We start from the raw sequence: 13,474 nt of genomic DNA, 5'->3' as shown, positions 1-13,474 counted from the left end.
GCAAAGGACACCTTTCAGTTAAAGTGTTGTTACATTTTGTAAGCATGGTACATGTTTGCTTGTCCAAAGAGAAGGCTAACTGGAGAAGTCACCCAAGAAAACACTTTCCTTTACAATGTCTTTAGAAGTAAATGAGTAACATTCCAAAAAAATGCATCTTGAACTTCTTTTCGCTGTTTATTTATCAAATAGTGCTTTTAAAATCAACTGTTGAATAATCGTAAGTGACAAATGCTGGGATGCTATGCCAAGGTGTAGATTCTCATTGCAAGCATATTAGTATGGGCCACAGACCAGGCTAGGATGGCTTTAATGCCCTGACAGGAAGCTTCTTGGCTACTGATGTCCTCTCAACCTGCTTTCTTCCCCTTTTTGCCTGGAAGTGAAATGACTGTTAAGACAAGATGGCACCTTTGACAAAGAAGGCACTATACTCTGCTAAGCTGTGGAAGTAGAAAACATTTTTATGTTGTTTTCAAAACAGGTCTGGCATCTGTGGAGGCCTATAACTATAAAACAAATGAGTGGTTTTTTGTAGCACCTATGAACACAAGAAGGAGCAGTGTTGGAGTTGGAGTTGTGGAGGGTAAGAACAGCAAAGTGTCATTTCAGTCACAACAGCGTCAGCAAGTGTGACATGCTAACCACAAACATTATTTAAGACATGACATTTAAGTAGTTACAGTTGTCAGGTGACACAGGGCGTTCTGTAAATAAATCCCCGCCCTGAACTGTAGCAGGCTAAGCACAGTAGTGACTGAGATGAGAGATACAGTCAGGGCCAGAAATATTGGAACAAGGATAACTGTTTTGGCAGTTGGCCTCTGTACACCACCACATTGAAGTTGAAAGGAGACACACCCAGATGGGAGCGAACTCAGGACTTTCAGCTGTAATACAAGGGGTGTGACAAAAGTGGGGCACTAACCATTCAGGAAGTACAGCCAGTGGCATACACACGCCCCCATCATTAGTGGCTCATAAGTAATGGAACAATGGCTGACAAGCAGCTGCATGGCCAGGTGTGGCCTGTTTCCTGGGTACCCCATGACCAGTCAAGCGGATAAAAGGCCTGGAGGTGGTTCTGAGTGTGACATTTGCATTTGGTAGCTGTTCACTGGAAGTCTCAACATGAGGTCCAAAGAGGTGTCCATGATAGTGAAGGAGGCTGAGGAAACAAAATAAACCCATCAGAGAGATAGCAAAAACATTGGGAGTGGCCAACACAACAGTTTGGAACATCCTGAAAAAGAAGGAAGTAACTGACAAGCTCAGCAACAGCAAAAGGCCTGGAAGACCACAGAAGACAACTAAAGTGGATGACTGCAGAATTCTGCTCACGGTGAAGAGGAACCCTTTCACAACATCTAGCCAGGTCAAGAACGCTCTTGAGGAGGTAGGCATGTCATTGTCAACATCTACAGTTAAGGAACGGCTTTATGAATGTAAATACAGAGGCTTCACAACAAGGTGCAAACCACTGGTAACGCTCAAGAACAGACAGGCCAGATTAGCCTTTGCCAGCAAACAGCTAAAGAAGCCTGCCCAGTTCTGGAATAAGATCCTTTGGACTGCTGAAACCAAGATTCACTTGTACCAGAATGATGGGAAGAGAAAGGTATGGAGAAGGAAAGGAACAGCTCATGATCCAAAGCATACCACATCATCTGTCAAACATGGTGGAGGCAGTGTTATGGCATGGGCATGTATGGCTGCCAATGGAGCCGGGTCACTGGTGTTTATTGATGACCTGACTTCTGATAAAAGCAGCAGGATGAATTCTGAAGTGTATAGGGCTATATTTTCTGCTCAGATTCAGCCAAATGCTGCCAAACTGATAGGACGCCGCTTCATATTGCAGATGGATAATGACCCGAAACATACAGCAAAAGCTACCCAAGAGTTTCTCCAGGCAAAGAAGTGGGATGTTCTTCAATGGCCAAGTCCGTCACCTGATCTCAACCCAATAGAGCATGCTTTTCACTTACTGAAGACAAGACTGAAGGCAGAAAGACCCACAGACAAGCAGCAGCTGAAGGCAGCTGCAGTAAAGGCCTGGCAAAGTATCTCGAGGGAGGGAACTCGGCATTTGGTCACGTCCGTGGGTTCCAGACTTCAGGCAGTTATTGACTGCGAAGGATTTTCATCCAGGTATTAAAGGCGATCCTTAAGTTTGAAATGATGTTGGTGGTGTACAGCGGCCAACTGCCGAAACAGTTATGCTTGTTGCAATATTTCTGGCCCTGACTGTATGCTTAGTTGTTCAGTTTTGAATATTCTATTCCCTATTGTGCTAGAAAGTGTCACTTATATTTCACCATCTGGGCTGACAAAAAACAAGATTGGTGGAGGGACAAAATCCTAGACTGGTTCATCTGCATCAGTCAGTATGTTGCAAATGCCAAATAATAATTTAAGTGTGCATCACCCACAAAGCTGCTGATTTCTATGTTCTAAACAAAAGTTGTTTATAAAAACACAGTGTAATAGGAGTGTTTCTGGAACATCAATCCCGCACACTTCCAACACTGTGCAGGCCAAGGATGGGCAACTTGTGGTCCTCCAGGTGTTTTGGCCTACAACTCCCATGATCCCTCACACTTGACTATTCTGGCTAGGGCCAATGGGAGATGTCAGCCAAAACATCTGGACGGCCAAGTTGCTCTCCCCTGCCCTAGACTGGATTCACTGATGCCTATTGAAATGAGGCATGATTCAAAATTTAAACAAGTCTGTGAGCAATTTACAGATGTTTCAGTAATGTGACAAGAACAGGAAGCACAAGCTATTGGCCTTCCTATGATTAAATCTCCACCTTGTGATGAAAGGATAGATCTTTCACCTCTCCCCAGATGAGAAGATGTGCAAGCTGCACCCACACCAGGAATGTGGGAATCTTTGTTCACTTCGTAATTCCCCACTCCCACGTCTCTGTTCCCACAGAGGAATTATCCCAGCTATCTTTAGATAAATATGCCCCAGCTAAATTGTTCTTCAGATTCCACCAAGGGATCTATAATGGTTCACTGAATGATTCAGTGAACCGTTATTCAGTGATAACGGTTCACTGAAACATACTATAAATACTGACACCTACCAAACATGTTGCGGGCTTTCTCCATAAATTATATGATACAAATCAGCAAATATAAAGCCTTGGTAGTAAAATATGATAGTGCCACTCTGCACTCATTCTTTTCTGATTGGTCTGCATAATCATTCCTTCTAGGTAAGCTGTATGCTGTTGGTGGTTATGATGGAGCATCACGTCAGTGCCTCAGTACTGTAGAGCAGTATAATCCAGCTACAAATGAGTGGGCTTACGTGTCGGATATGAGTACTCGGCGAAGTGGTGCAGGTATTTTATTTTCAGATGTCAGCTTTTTCACCCTTATTGGCTGGTTTCCGATTTTGCCCTGGTGCTTGCAGGAGTGATTGCGCACGCAATGGGGCTTTTGCGTTTCTAAAAATAACCCCAGAAATGAGCAGGAGCGCTTGTTTCCAGAACAGGGCAGGTCAGCGGAGCTCACAGAAGAGAGCACTGCAGATCTGTCGCAATCAAGAAATGAAGGTTTTTGCTTGCTTTCGGGGTTATTTTCAGAAGTGCAAAAGGCCTGCTGTGCAAGCAGTCACTCATTTGAGTGCAACGGGACCAGCAGAGGCAGGGTGCCCTGTGTGTGTGTGGTTTTTTGCCATAGCCAAATCTCTGAACAGTCCTTCAATTTATTTTAAGAGTTTCAGACATGCTTCTGAAAAAAATTGGATTCATGTCGTTGCTTTCCTGGTGCCAAGCACTGTGTCTTCTCAGAGATGGGTTGCCAAGAATCCAGCCCAGTGTAGGTAGCCTGTACTGTATGTAAGGCTAAACACTGGCGTGAGACCAATACAAGACTTGAAAATGTAGTGTAAGGGAAAAGTTGAAAATAACTTTGAATAGCAAGTTATGAAGCAAAATGGAGTTATTTCTTTGTCTTGATTACAGATGGAGGGAGAAACTATCTCAGAGTAGCTCCAGATGTGACAATCTGACACACCCAGCTGAATGTATGGTCAGTTCTAGGTCCAGCTGGTGGCTATTATTAGCACATCTGAAGGAGGAAGTTGTGCAGATGGTATTAGCAGCTACAGCCTATGCAACTCCCTTTCATAAATTCCCTTTGAAACATGACTGACAAACATAGAAGTAAGCATACATTTGGCTTTGTGTGTGAGATTTTCACATTCAAGACCGCCTTTGCATTACCCAGTTCTTATTGATGACCTTTCCTTTCAGTGGCACATCTAGTGAGATGGATTACTAAGGTGTATTCTCTAGTTGGCCAATGGGCAGGCACAGTATTTACTGGTCTATCCCCGCAATGAGGAACCCCTGGCCTGTAGGCCTAATCTGGCCTGCAAATGTTTCCCATCCAGCTCGCAGAATCCTCAAGGGCTCAAAGCCCGACCCCCTGGAGGAATCCCTACTGTTACCTCAAATAAGCGATTGGAGATAACAGCAGTGATTCCCCTGCATGCCACTCCCCTTCCCAGCTAGGATGACAGGTGGCATGGAAGTGCTGGTTGAATCGCCGGCTTCATGCACCGCTTATCTTGATCAGAGAGAACAGCAGAGATTCCCCTTACCCCACTGCTCACTCTCCCAACAGTGGTGATTCAGCTTTGTGCACCACTCATCTTCCCAGTTGGGAGGACGAGCAGCTCACGAAGCTGGCAACTCCACTCATGCTTGCAGAAGCCACTCCTCTAAGTGCCAGCTGAGGACATCTGTGTGCCACACGCCAAGAAAGCCAGCTGCTCCTCCAAGGGTCGGCTGAGTCCTTTTCTCCATGCAGAGAGAGGCATGGAGCTCCGTCTCTCTCTGCACAGGGAAAAGAAAAATGGGTGGGGACCAAGGCCAGATGATGTCAGCAAGGGGAGGGGCTCCAGGGGTGGAGTCTCAACCTCCTGATGTCATCCACCCCATGAGAATGGCCAGAGAGACCATCTGGTCCCCACACCCTAACAAGTTTGACACCCCTGGTCTGTCTTGTAACTCTTAAAGGGTAGTGTTATAGTCTTGCAGTGTAGTAACTCTTGCAGCACTGCTACAGCAATACTGTTCTCAAATTCTAGATCAGCAAGCAGTCTTTATAGGGTTTTGTCCCGGTGCTAGTTTAAGGCTATGAATGGTTGTTTGGGGGCGTTTGTCCATTCCATGAGTCTAACATTAGGACCCTTTTGTCCATTCCATGAGCCATCTCAATGCAGGAGTTCCTAAGGTAGGGATGGAAGAGAATTTCTGTACTGAATATGTAGCTTAGACTTATGATGAGGGCATTGTAAAGCTCTGATAAATGCTCTGCTTTGCAGGTGTTGGTGTGCTGAGTGGGCAGCTGTATGCGACTGGAGGACATGATGGTCCTTTGGTGAGGAAAAGTGTGGAAGTGTATGACCCTGGAACAAATAGTTGGAAACAAGTGGCAGATATGAATATGTGTAGGAGAAATGCAGGTATTTATTTCATTTATACTCTGGTTTCTCTTCAGATCGCACAGATCTTTCGCCGTTTAAAAATACTTTTAAGGTGCAATCCTATGGACATTTAGACAGAACAAACTCCTACAACTCCAGCATTCCCTAGCCAGCATGCTGGGGAGTGCTGGGAGTTGTAGGACTTTTTTTTCTGTCTAAACATGCATAGGACTGCACCCTAAACAAACAAACAAACAGTCAAATGTTCTCTGTGCAACCATGAGAGACAGAAATATGTTCTTAAAACAAAAACAGAGACCCTGGAAATCATGTTCTGTACCAGATGCCAGATGCTAGACAGTGGCTAGACAACCACAAAATTTTCCATTTTCTGGGAACTGAGCCCAGAGCCAGTGCTGTGAGCTCAGTTCCCAGAAAACTGCCTCCCTGCCCCCTCCCTCCATAGGCTGCTGTTACAATGCTTCCTATGTGCCGTCTGTCTGTCCCCCCTCCCGAAATGGGCTGTCTAGCCACAAATTCAGGATGGCTGGAGCACGAAGGAGAAGATCCCCTCTGCTCTCTGCCCACCCTGGATTCGAGAGTTGGCCGCCTCTGAATTCAGAGGTGGCCGACTATCCCCATAGGATTGTGCTAGATGGCCGAGTTCGGAAGGATTTGTGAAGTTGCCCTGTACCCGGTCATACTATTGGTCCATCTGGCTCAGTATTGTCTACGCCAGAGGTGGGCAACTTGTGGCCCTCCAGATGTTTTAGCCTGTGCTTCCCCTCAGCCCTAGCCAGCATAGCTAATGGTGAGGGATGATGGGAGTTGCAGGGCAGAACATCTGGAGGGCCACAAGTTGCCAAGCTCTAGTCTACACTGATTGGCAGCAGCTGTCTAGGGTTTCAGGCAGGAGTTTTTCCCTGTCCTACCTGGAGATACTGGGGACTGAACTTCGGACCTTCTGCATGCAGAGCGTGTGGAGTTCCTTACCCATTTGTCATTCATTTGGGGTTAGGGGTAGATTTACCTCTCTCCAGAAGTGGAGGTCCTCTTGGTGCGACCTCCTGATGGCAACCATGTCATTTTCCAAGAATGCTTTGGATGTCTCGTTGTTCCAGAGCATTCAGGGTGTGTTGGGGTAGAATGGTGTCCTCCTGTGGGCGTGCAGCGGCAAAAAAAATTATTTAAAAAAACCCACCCGTGAATGTAATTCATGAAATGAATGTGATTCTAATGTATTATGAAATGAAGTTTTTAAAAACAAAAATTAACAAAATAGGGTAATACTTTGCATACTCCTAAATTATGCAAAAAGTGCCCCCTTCATCTTGCCATAAGAACAGCTCATGAAAATTTAACGATTTTTTTAAAACAACAAGTAACATAATGTCAGTACAGATGTAAGTGTCCTTAGCGCATACTTTATTTTGAGTGAGCTGAAGAGTGCATCCGACCATAATGCTAGAACTGTGAAGACCTAAATAGCATATTTTCATCCTAGGGGTGTGTGCAGTGAACGGGCTTCTCTATGTGGTTGGAGGAGATGATGGTTCTTGCAATTTGGCATCTGTAGAATACTATAATCCTGTCACTGATAAATGGACATTATTACCAACCAATATGAGCACTGGAAGAAGTTATGCAGGTAAGTGGTAAATTGAACCAGGTGGGAACAGAATGACGGGCCAGATTATTCTATATTCCCTAAGTTGCTGCTGTGGCTTTTGGCAGGGCTGCCAACTATTTTACCTGACAGAACCTATGAGTGAAATCTCACTCCTGAAAGGATCCTAGGCCTTTAACAACCTGCTTTACAAGCGGCAGAAAACCAACAGATGCTGCTTCCCCATGTGGGGAAAAGATGGATCTGTTGAAATTCTGCCTGTTGTGTAGCTGTTACAGGAAAACGAGCCTCTACCTGGAGAAGTGTTAGCTACCCAAGTCTTAGGTTCTTGGGCATTCTCTAAGCTCCAGTACAGGTAAAAGGTTTATCCCGAAGTCCATTTGCACAGACATTATTGAATGTACATGTGTTCTTCTCTTCCCTTGCAGGCGTAGCTGTGATCCATAAACCATTGTGACACAAATTCATGGGAATGCAAAGGCGAGGCATAATATCTGTCTGGCTTGGTGGATTTTGGAAGATACGGATATCTTAACTGCCACACTAGTGTTGCACTGCTAGCGTGACAAGCATATGCGAAGACCATCAATCTCTGCTTGGCGATGGCAGTGCATCAGTGTGAAAACCCTGCTGTGAACATGTTCCAGAAATAAGGTGTTGCTTGGGTGGTTTAGTTGGGTGCCATCAGCTGTTTTATGTACAGCCAGGACTGAGTTTGAAGTGAATTTCTCAAGAGAGGACATGTTTCTCTGTGGCATGTAACTGGGAGAAACAGTATTTTGGAGTACTTCACTACTGAAGTTGCATACACACTCTCTGTTCCAGAAAGCATTTCCTATTATCACACGTGTTAGACAAATCTACTACTGAGACTGGAATTTGGAAAGACCCATGAAAAGAACCTGACCTGAAAACAGTCCAGAAGAAATAGACTGGGAACTCTAGCTCACACAGCGTATTGTCTCCATTATGTGGACATATACTAGTTGACTACTGTAGATGTGTGATTCAGGGCACTGGAGGTATGCACTGTATGACTGTCATCTTAGTCATAGAATTCTATTGATCATATCTGGGATCAGATGAGCAGTGTCTTGCTCTAGGGTGAAAGCATATTCCAACTACCCAAAGACGAATAACCCCACTGAAATGTAGCGTTCTGGAAGGGCTTGTTGCTATTTCAAAATGAATTCTGCTCAAGGAAAAGGAAGTCATAATACTGTGTCCTTGGCTACTGCCAACAATTCAGAAAATCTGAGCTGCACCCACACCTCTTTTGCAAGGACACTTAGGTGCCATGCAAGAGTGCACTTTGAAATCATCGACCATGGTTGCTGCCAAATCCCCCCCCCCCCCAACCCTGGAATTCAGTGGTGGATTTGGAATTCCACCCAAGCTTTGAAAGCCACATCAGGCACGATTGGCATGGGGTGATGATGTTGTAATGAGCAATGGTTGAGAGAACTTTGAGCAAGCCTATTTGAGCAAATGGGACTTCAGAATAACCTGATGGCCAGCAGGCTATCTGGAAAAATAATCCAGTAAATCCTAGCAAAGCTTAGATTAGAATGGACTGGGTTCCACCCATCCCTGCATATACCTCTCATACATTTGGTCAAACATCATCAGTTATCCAAGATGATATTTAAAACCTGTAAGTGTCTTAATGCTTCCACTGAACGGTTGCTTAATTGTTCTACCTATTTTTCTTAACCTCTAACTTCTAATGTTCTTCACATTTTCATTATTATATCTGTGTAAAGAAGCTACTTGAAGTCTTAAACATTTATTCTAAATAGGAAAGAGAACTGAGTTTTGAAAATAGAGAAAGCCAAGTCCAACTAAACGGCTTAAGGCATATCTAAAAACCTTATGTTTTCTTTCATGTTCAAAACCATCATCAGACTCAAAATAATTTTGTTCCTAGAAAATGTGTATACTTGTAACTTCCAGTGCTTCTAGCATATATACTGCCAACCAGAACTTCAGTGGAAAAATGAATAGGAAGATATTCACTTTTTTTCTCCCTCACCCTCTTACTGCATACATTTACAGGTGTGTGTTTTTTAAAAAGAACCTTAGGGCGCAATCATATGCATGTTTAGTTGGACAACAAGACGTACAAATGTTGTGTGACTTTTTTCTGTCCAAACATGCGTAGGATTGCGCCTTCAATTTATTTCTCACACAAATAGTTTTTCTGTCACTTAACACATTTTTCAAATATCAACAGTGAAGCAGTAAATACGACTGAACTTGCATTTCAACAAGTGTTAAGAAGGCAAGGCTGGATTATCTGTAACCAGAGCTTTCATCTATTAATTAGATTTAAAAACAAAACAACAATTTCCTTAAAGCCTCAGTGCTACTGAGAATTATAATACTTTTTGTACTCTGGCACAGATACTGTACTATCAAAATACAATTGAGGAATGCACATAGACAAAATACAATTGAGGAATGCACGTAGAGAAATCACGATTGCTCTTTAACACAGATATGAGCAGGGGCCTGATTATTGCCTGCTCAACATTTGTGTGTTTTAAAAAGAGAAATATGGCAATTTCTACATGTGTTCGGCCCTTTATGTTTTCTGCCAATGCAGCCTGCCACTAATGAATTGTTTCTGGAGTTGGGGTGGGGAATCTCTTGCAAGGACCTCGTTATGACTTATACTTTCTCTGTGGAGAATGCTGGTTTGCTACATACAGCCTCCAGTCTCCGTGCTGGAGCTCTAGGGCAGTATCCGATGCTGCTGCTCTGCTTACAGCATTGACGGAGCACTAGCTTAAGTGCCCTCTACTGCAGTGCCAATAGAATATGCTAGTGTGATGGGTTTTCCAGAGTAATTTCATACTGCTCTCATGTGAAGAGTCTCCACTCCGCTGCTAGGAATGTTTGGAAGTAGTGTGAAATTTCTCTATAAATAGCAGTTGGCAACATCCAATGTTGCACAAACCCACTTCCACTCATACAATGGGACGTCCCCTTGCGCTCTCCCCTCTGCACTCCTGTGCTCCCCATATCTGCTACAGAGGATCTCCCAACCCTCTGGAATAGATTTTGTGGGTGCACGGCAGGCTGCAGGGAGGAGGTAGAATCCATTCAATGTCCACTCTGCTGGTGGGTGGAAACCATTGGATTTTACCCAGTACTCTCTAGGGCTAAAATCCTATACCTACTCATCTGGGAGTAAGCCCAATTGAGCTCAGTTGGGTTGACTTTTGAGTAGACATGTATAGGATTCCATTCTTAATCTCTAGTAGATGTGGATCATTCAGCAGGTGGAGGATACTTCTAGTGACCTTCACATGGAGAATACAATGTGTAGACTACTCAAAGCCATTTAAATAAAATGACCCCCCTCCCCCATTATTAACTGAGAAATCAGTTAAGCATCCTCACCTCATTTGATTATGCAGATGTTATCACAGATGCACATACACTGAAAATGAATGGACTTCTCTGTTTCCTTCACCACCAAAGATGTATGCCAGTCATATTTCCCAATTGATGGCCAGTATATTTTTGGGCTAACCTGGCTTAGCTCTATTCTAAAATGTCACATATGTTCTCATATAACACCTGGAAAAATGACAAAGACTGTGTAGTATACTGGCTGTTCATAAACAATCAGAATACTTATTAATGGCTTTGGTCTTGGCTAAGAGCCACTTATCTCTGGCAAATGGTATATGTCACTCCTTCCATGTGTAAACATGCAGGGTTAATGCGAGTCAAGTGACCTCATTTTTCAGCTATGCAATATTAATAATTGCTACACAACAACCGGCTGCAATAGCCCCTTTAAAGCGCTTATGAAATACCTTACATTATGTGTTCATTTTTAATATTTGTACTGTGCCGATTCTGAGCATCTGAGCCAGATCCTTTCAAAGATTGCCTTTTTATAGGGCTTGAAAATATAGCTTTAGAGCTAGCAAATTTTAATGTTGCTATTTTTATAAGATAATTCTTAAGGATTCTTGGATCTCCTTTGATTTTGGTGGCATTATGATTAGTGTCTAATCCTTACACCATGGGCCCAGTACTCATCAGCCATTTGTATACGATGGCTTGTATATTTTTGCATGAAAAAAGAGAGGAAAATCGTTTGGTTTCTCTTGACCTTGTGAAAAAGACAATGCCAGACTCAATGTTAATTAACAGTAGACTGTTACCTCCATGATTAATAACATCACAAATTGCTGGATTTTTTTTTAATAGTTTTTTTTTAATGTTGGGGTGTGTTTGGCTTTTTGGTCAGCACAAACGGTGCACCAAGATTGTTGCATTTCTCACTTGCTCTCATGTCTGAACAGAATGTGCTCCGAAGCGAAATGTAAAGACAAAGTCAGAAGTAATAATTGTTCTAGGTTTTGTTGTCCTTTAAATCCTTTAAGTTTCTTTGGAACACTACATTAATGATTTCTGAAATACATTTATCTACAGATATTCGTTGATGAAATTCCTGGGGAACCTCTTATCAAAAAGCTGGCTTGTTTGGCTGCAATAAGACGGCTTTCTATAAGTCTGGGATACAAATAAAAAAGCCTAAAAGCGTCTTCAAAGGACTGCCTGTGTTTCACATGTGCTCGCAAACACAGCCCTTTTTGGAAGCCGCCCAAGTGCACTTTTAAATCCTTGAGTTTAATTCAGAATGACATCAAAGGGAAACTTTTACTAGCATGCATGTGGTATCCCCCCATCCCAAGTTTCCCATTCAAAATGCTCTTGTAGCATATCTGCAACCTATATTTCAAACTTGGGAAATTTAAGGAGAAATGTGAGGGTTTCAGCCAGCTTTTTAGGTGGACATTTTGATGGGGCTGTAAGTCCATTCTGGGTTTTAGTCAGAACCAGCCAGAACTCTAAAGGATCTATCCAAAGTGCTGAACCCTATCCAAAAATTAGTACCTTGGATAGCTCCTTTGGAGTTCTGGCTGGTTCTGACTGAAACCCAGAATGGATTCACAGCCCCCTGAAATTGGAGCTACCAGCTTCTACTGACATATTCCTCTGGATCATCACGCAAAGCATTGGGCAGTATCCAACACTGCCCATGTGCCAGTGGGACCCTAAAGCAACCAGGAATGAGCTGAAACACTCATTTCTGGGAACAGAACAGGTCAGTGGAGCTTGCCGAAGGGAGCTCTGCTCACCTGTCCCATTCTGAAACGAGAATTTTGGCTCATTTCCGGGGTTGCTCTAGGAAGAACTAGCTTCCTGTGGTGCCAGCAGTGGGTCCTGCTGGTGCAACACAATTGGCGGATATTGCCCATTAGCGACAAGTGAATTCAGAACTACAATGCTGTGTTTTTGCAGACTTTTGAAATGGACCTCTTTTCACTGCTCCAATACTTTGAACTAGCTGCTGTCTCTATTTGAATGTGGTGTGCAAGTTGGCTTGAGTAAAGCTAATTCAGTTCAACTGGATCCTCTTTTATATTTAACTGTGACCCTGGCTAACATTGCACAACTAAGCAGTGAAAAAGTAATTGTTTTATTTTTTGCACTATTTGTACACCAAGGACTTTCAATATTCTGTTATTTAGGAAGCTTGCCAATCAAGCTGTTGTATTTGTCCAAAGGCTTGCTGGATATTTTTTTCTATTAGCCCACGGGACAAATTGGTACACCAGTCAAGATGGTTACTGAAGTTGCTTCAAATCTGAAACATCAGTGAATGATGTGAAATTTTGATTTTTCTGAAACAGCACTATTTAAAGGTAGCCAGGCTGTCATGCTATTTACAGCTTTGGTTTAATGGTAAAGTGATATTCTGTCAACCCTGTAGGAATTATAACTCTTATCAAAATACTCTGTTGCTGAAAACAGAGAGTGGCCACATTCAGATGAACTTGTGCAGCACAATCTCTAACTGACTTTCATAGTTTGCTCCTAAATCAGAATCCCAAACTACATTTGATCTTGGTTTATGGGCACACTATTGTTTCAGCAAGCCATAGTTCACTGTGTTTGAACACTATGGCAAACTGGAAGTCAGTTTAGAAAATGTGCCATGCAAGGGGAAGAGGAAGCTTACAAGCTTGAGGCTTAGCTCTGCTTATGCATATAATGCCAAACTATGGTTTGGCAATATGTCTGAATGTGCTCATTGTCTGAGAAATATAATATGGGAATATGAATCCAGTAAACCATCTTTTTTCATGAGATCCTAAAGTATTTTATTTTCCTGTATAGTAGAAATAAATGCTAAGAAATTTAATTTGTAAATATATTGTATAAAATATGTTTTAAGACTAACAGAAGATTGTAAATGCATTCACCTTGGATGCACAATGTTTTTCTAAAAAAATAAAATTGACTGAGATAAAAATGTAGCTGTGATCCATATACCAATTAATTCAACATACTAATATTTATGTAGATTTA

The 13,474-nt window shown here is 42.8% G+C and overlaps 1 protein-coding gene across 1 annotated transcript in view; it reads left to right on the top strand.

Moving 5' to 3' along the window:
- Nucleotides 1-8,836, top strand: part of KLHL3 (kelch like family member 3) — a 59,876-nt gene extending 51,040 nt beyond the window's left edge. The window contains exons 11-15 of the mRNA XM_084839007.1: nt 485-586; nt 3,230-3,358; nt 5,350-5,490; nt 6,956-7,099; nt 7,507-8,836. Coding sequence (XP_084695133.1) covers nt 485-586; nt 3,230-3,358; nt 5,350-5,490; nt 6,956-7,099; nt 7,507-7,535 — 545 coding nt within the window. The 3' untranslated portion in view covers nt 7,536-8,836. The remainder of the gene's footprint in view (nt 1-484; nt 587-3,229; nt 3,359-5,349; nt 5,491-6,955; nt 7,100-7,506) is intronic.
- Nucleotides 8,837-13,474: the final 4,638 nt, after the last annotated feature.

The sequence above is a fragment of the Heloderma suspectum genome, chromosome 2 (genome assembly GCF_057233095.1).
Source record: "Heloderma suspectum isolate Gila_16-S chromosome 2, 16-S_ref, whole genome shotgun sequence".
NCBI lineage: Eukaryota > Metazoa > Chordata > Lepidosauria > Squamata > Helodermatidae > Heloderma > Heloderma suspectum.
Note: the sequence above shows the minus strand (reverse complement) of the source record. Positions and strands in the feature narration are given on the sequence as shown.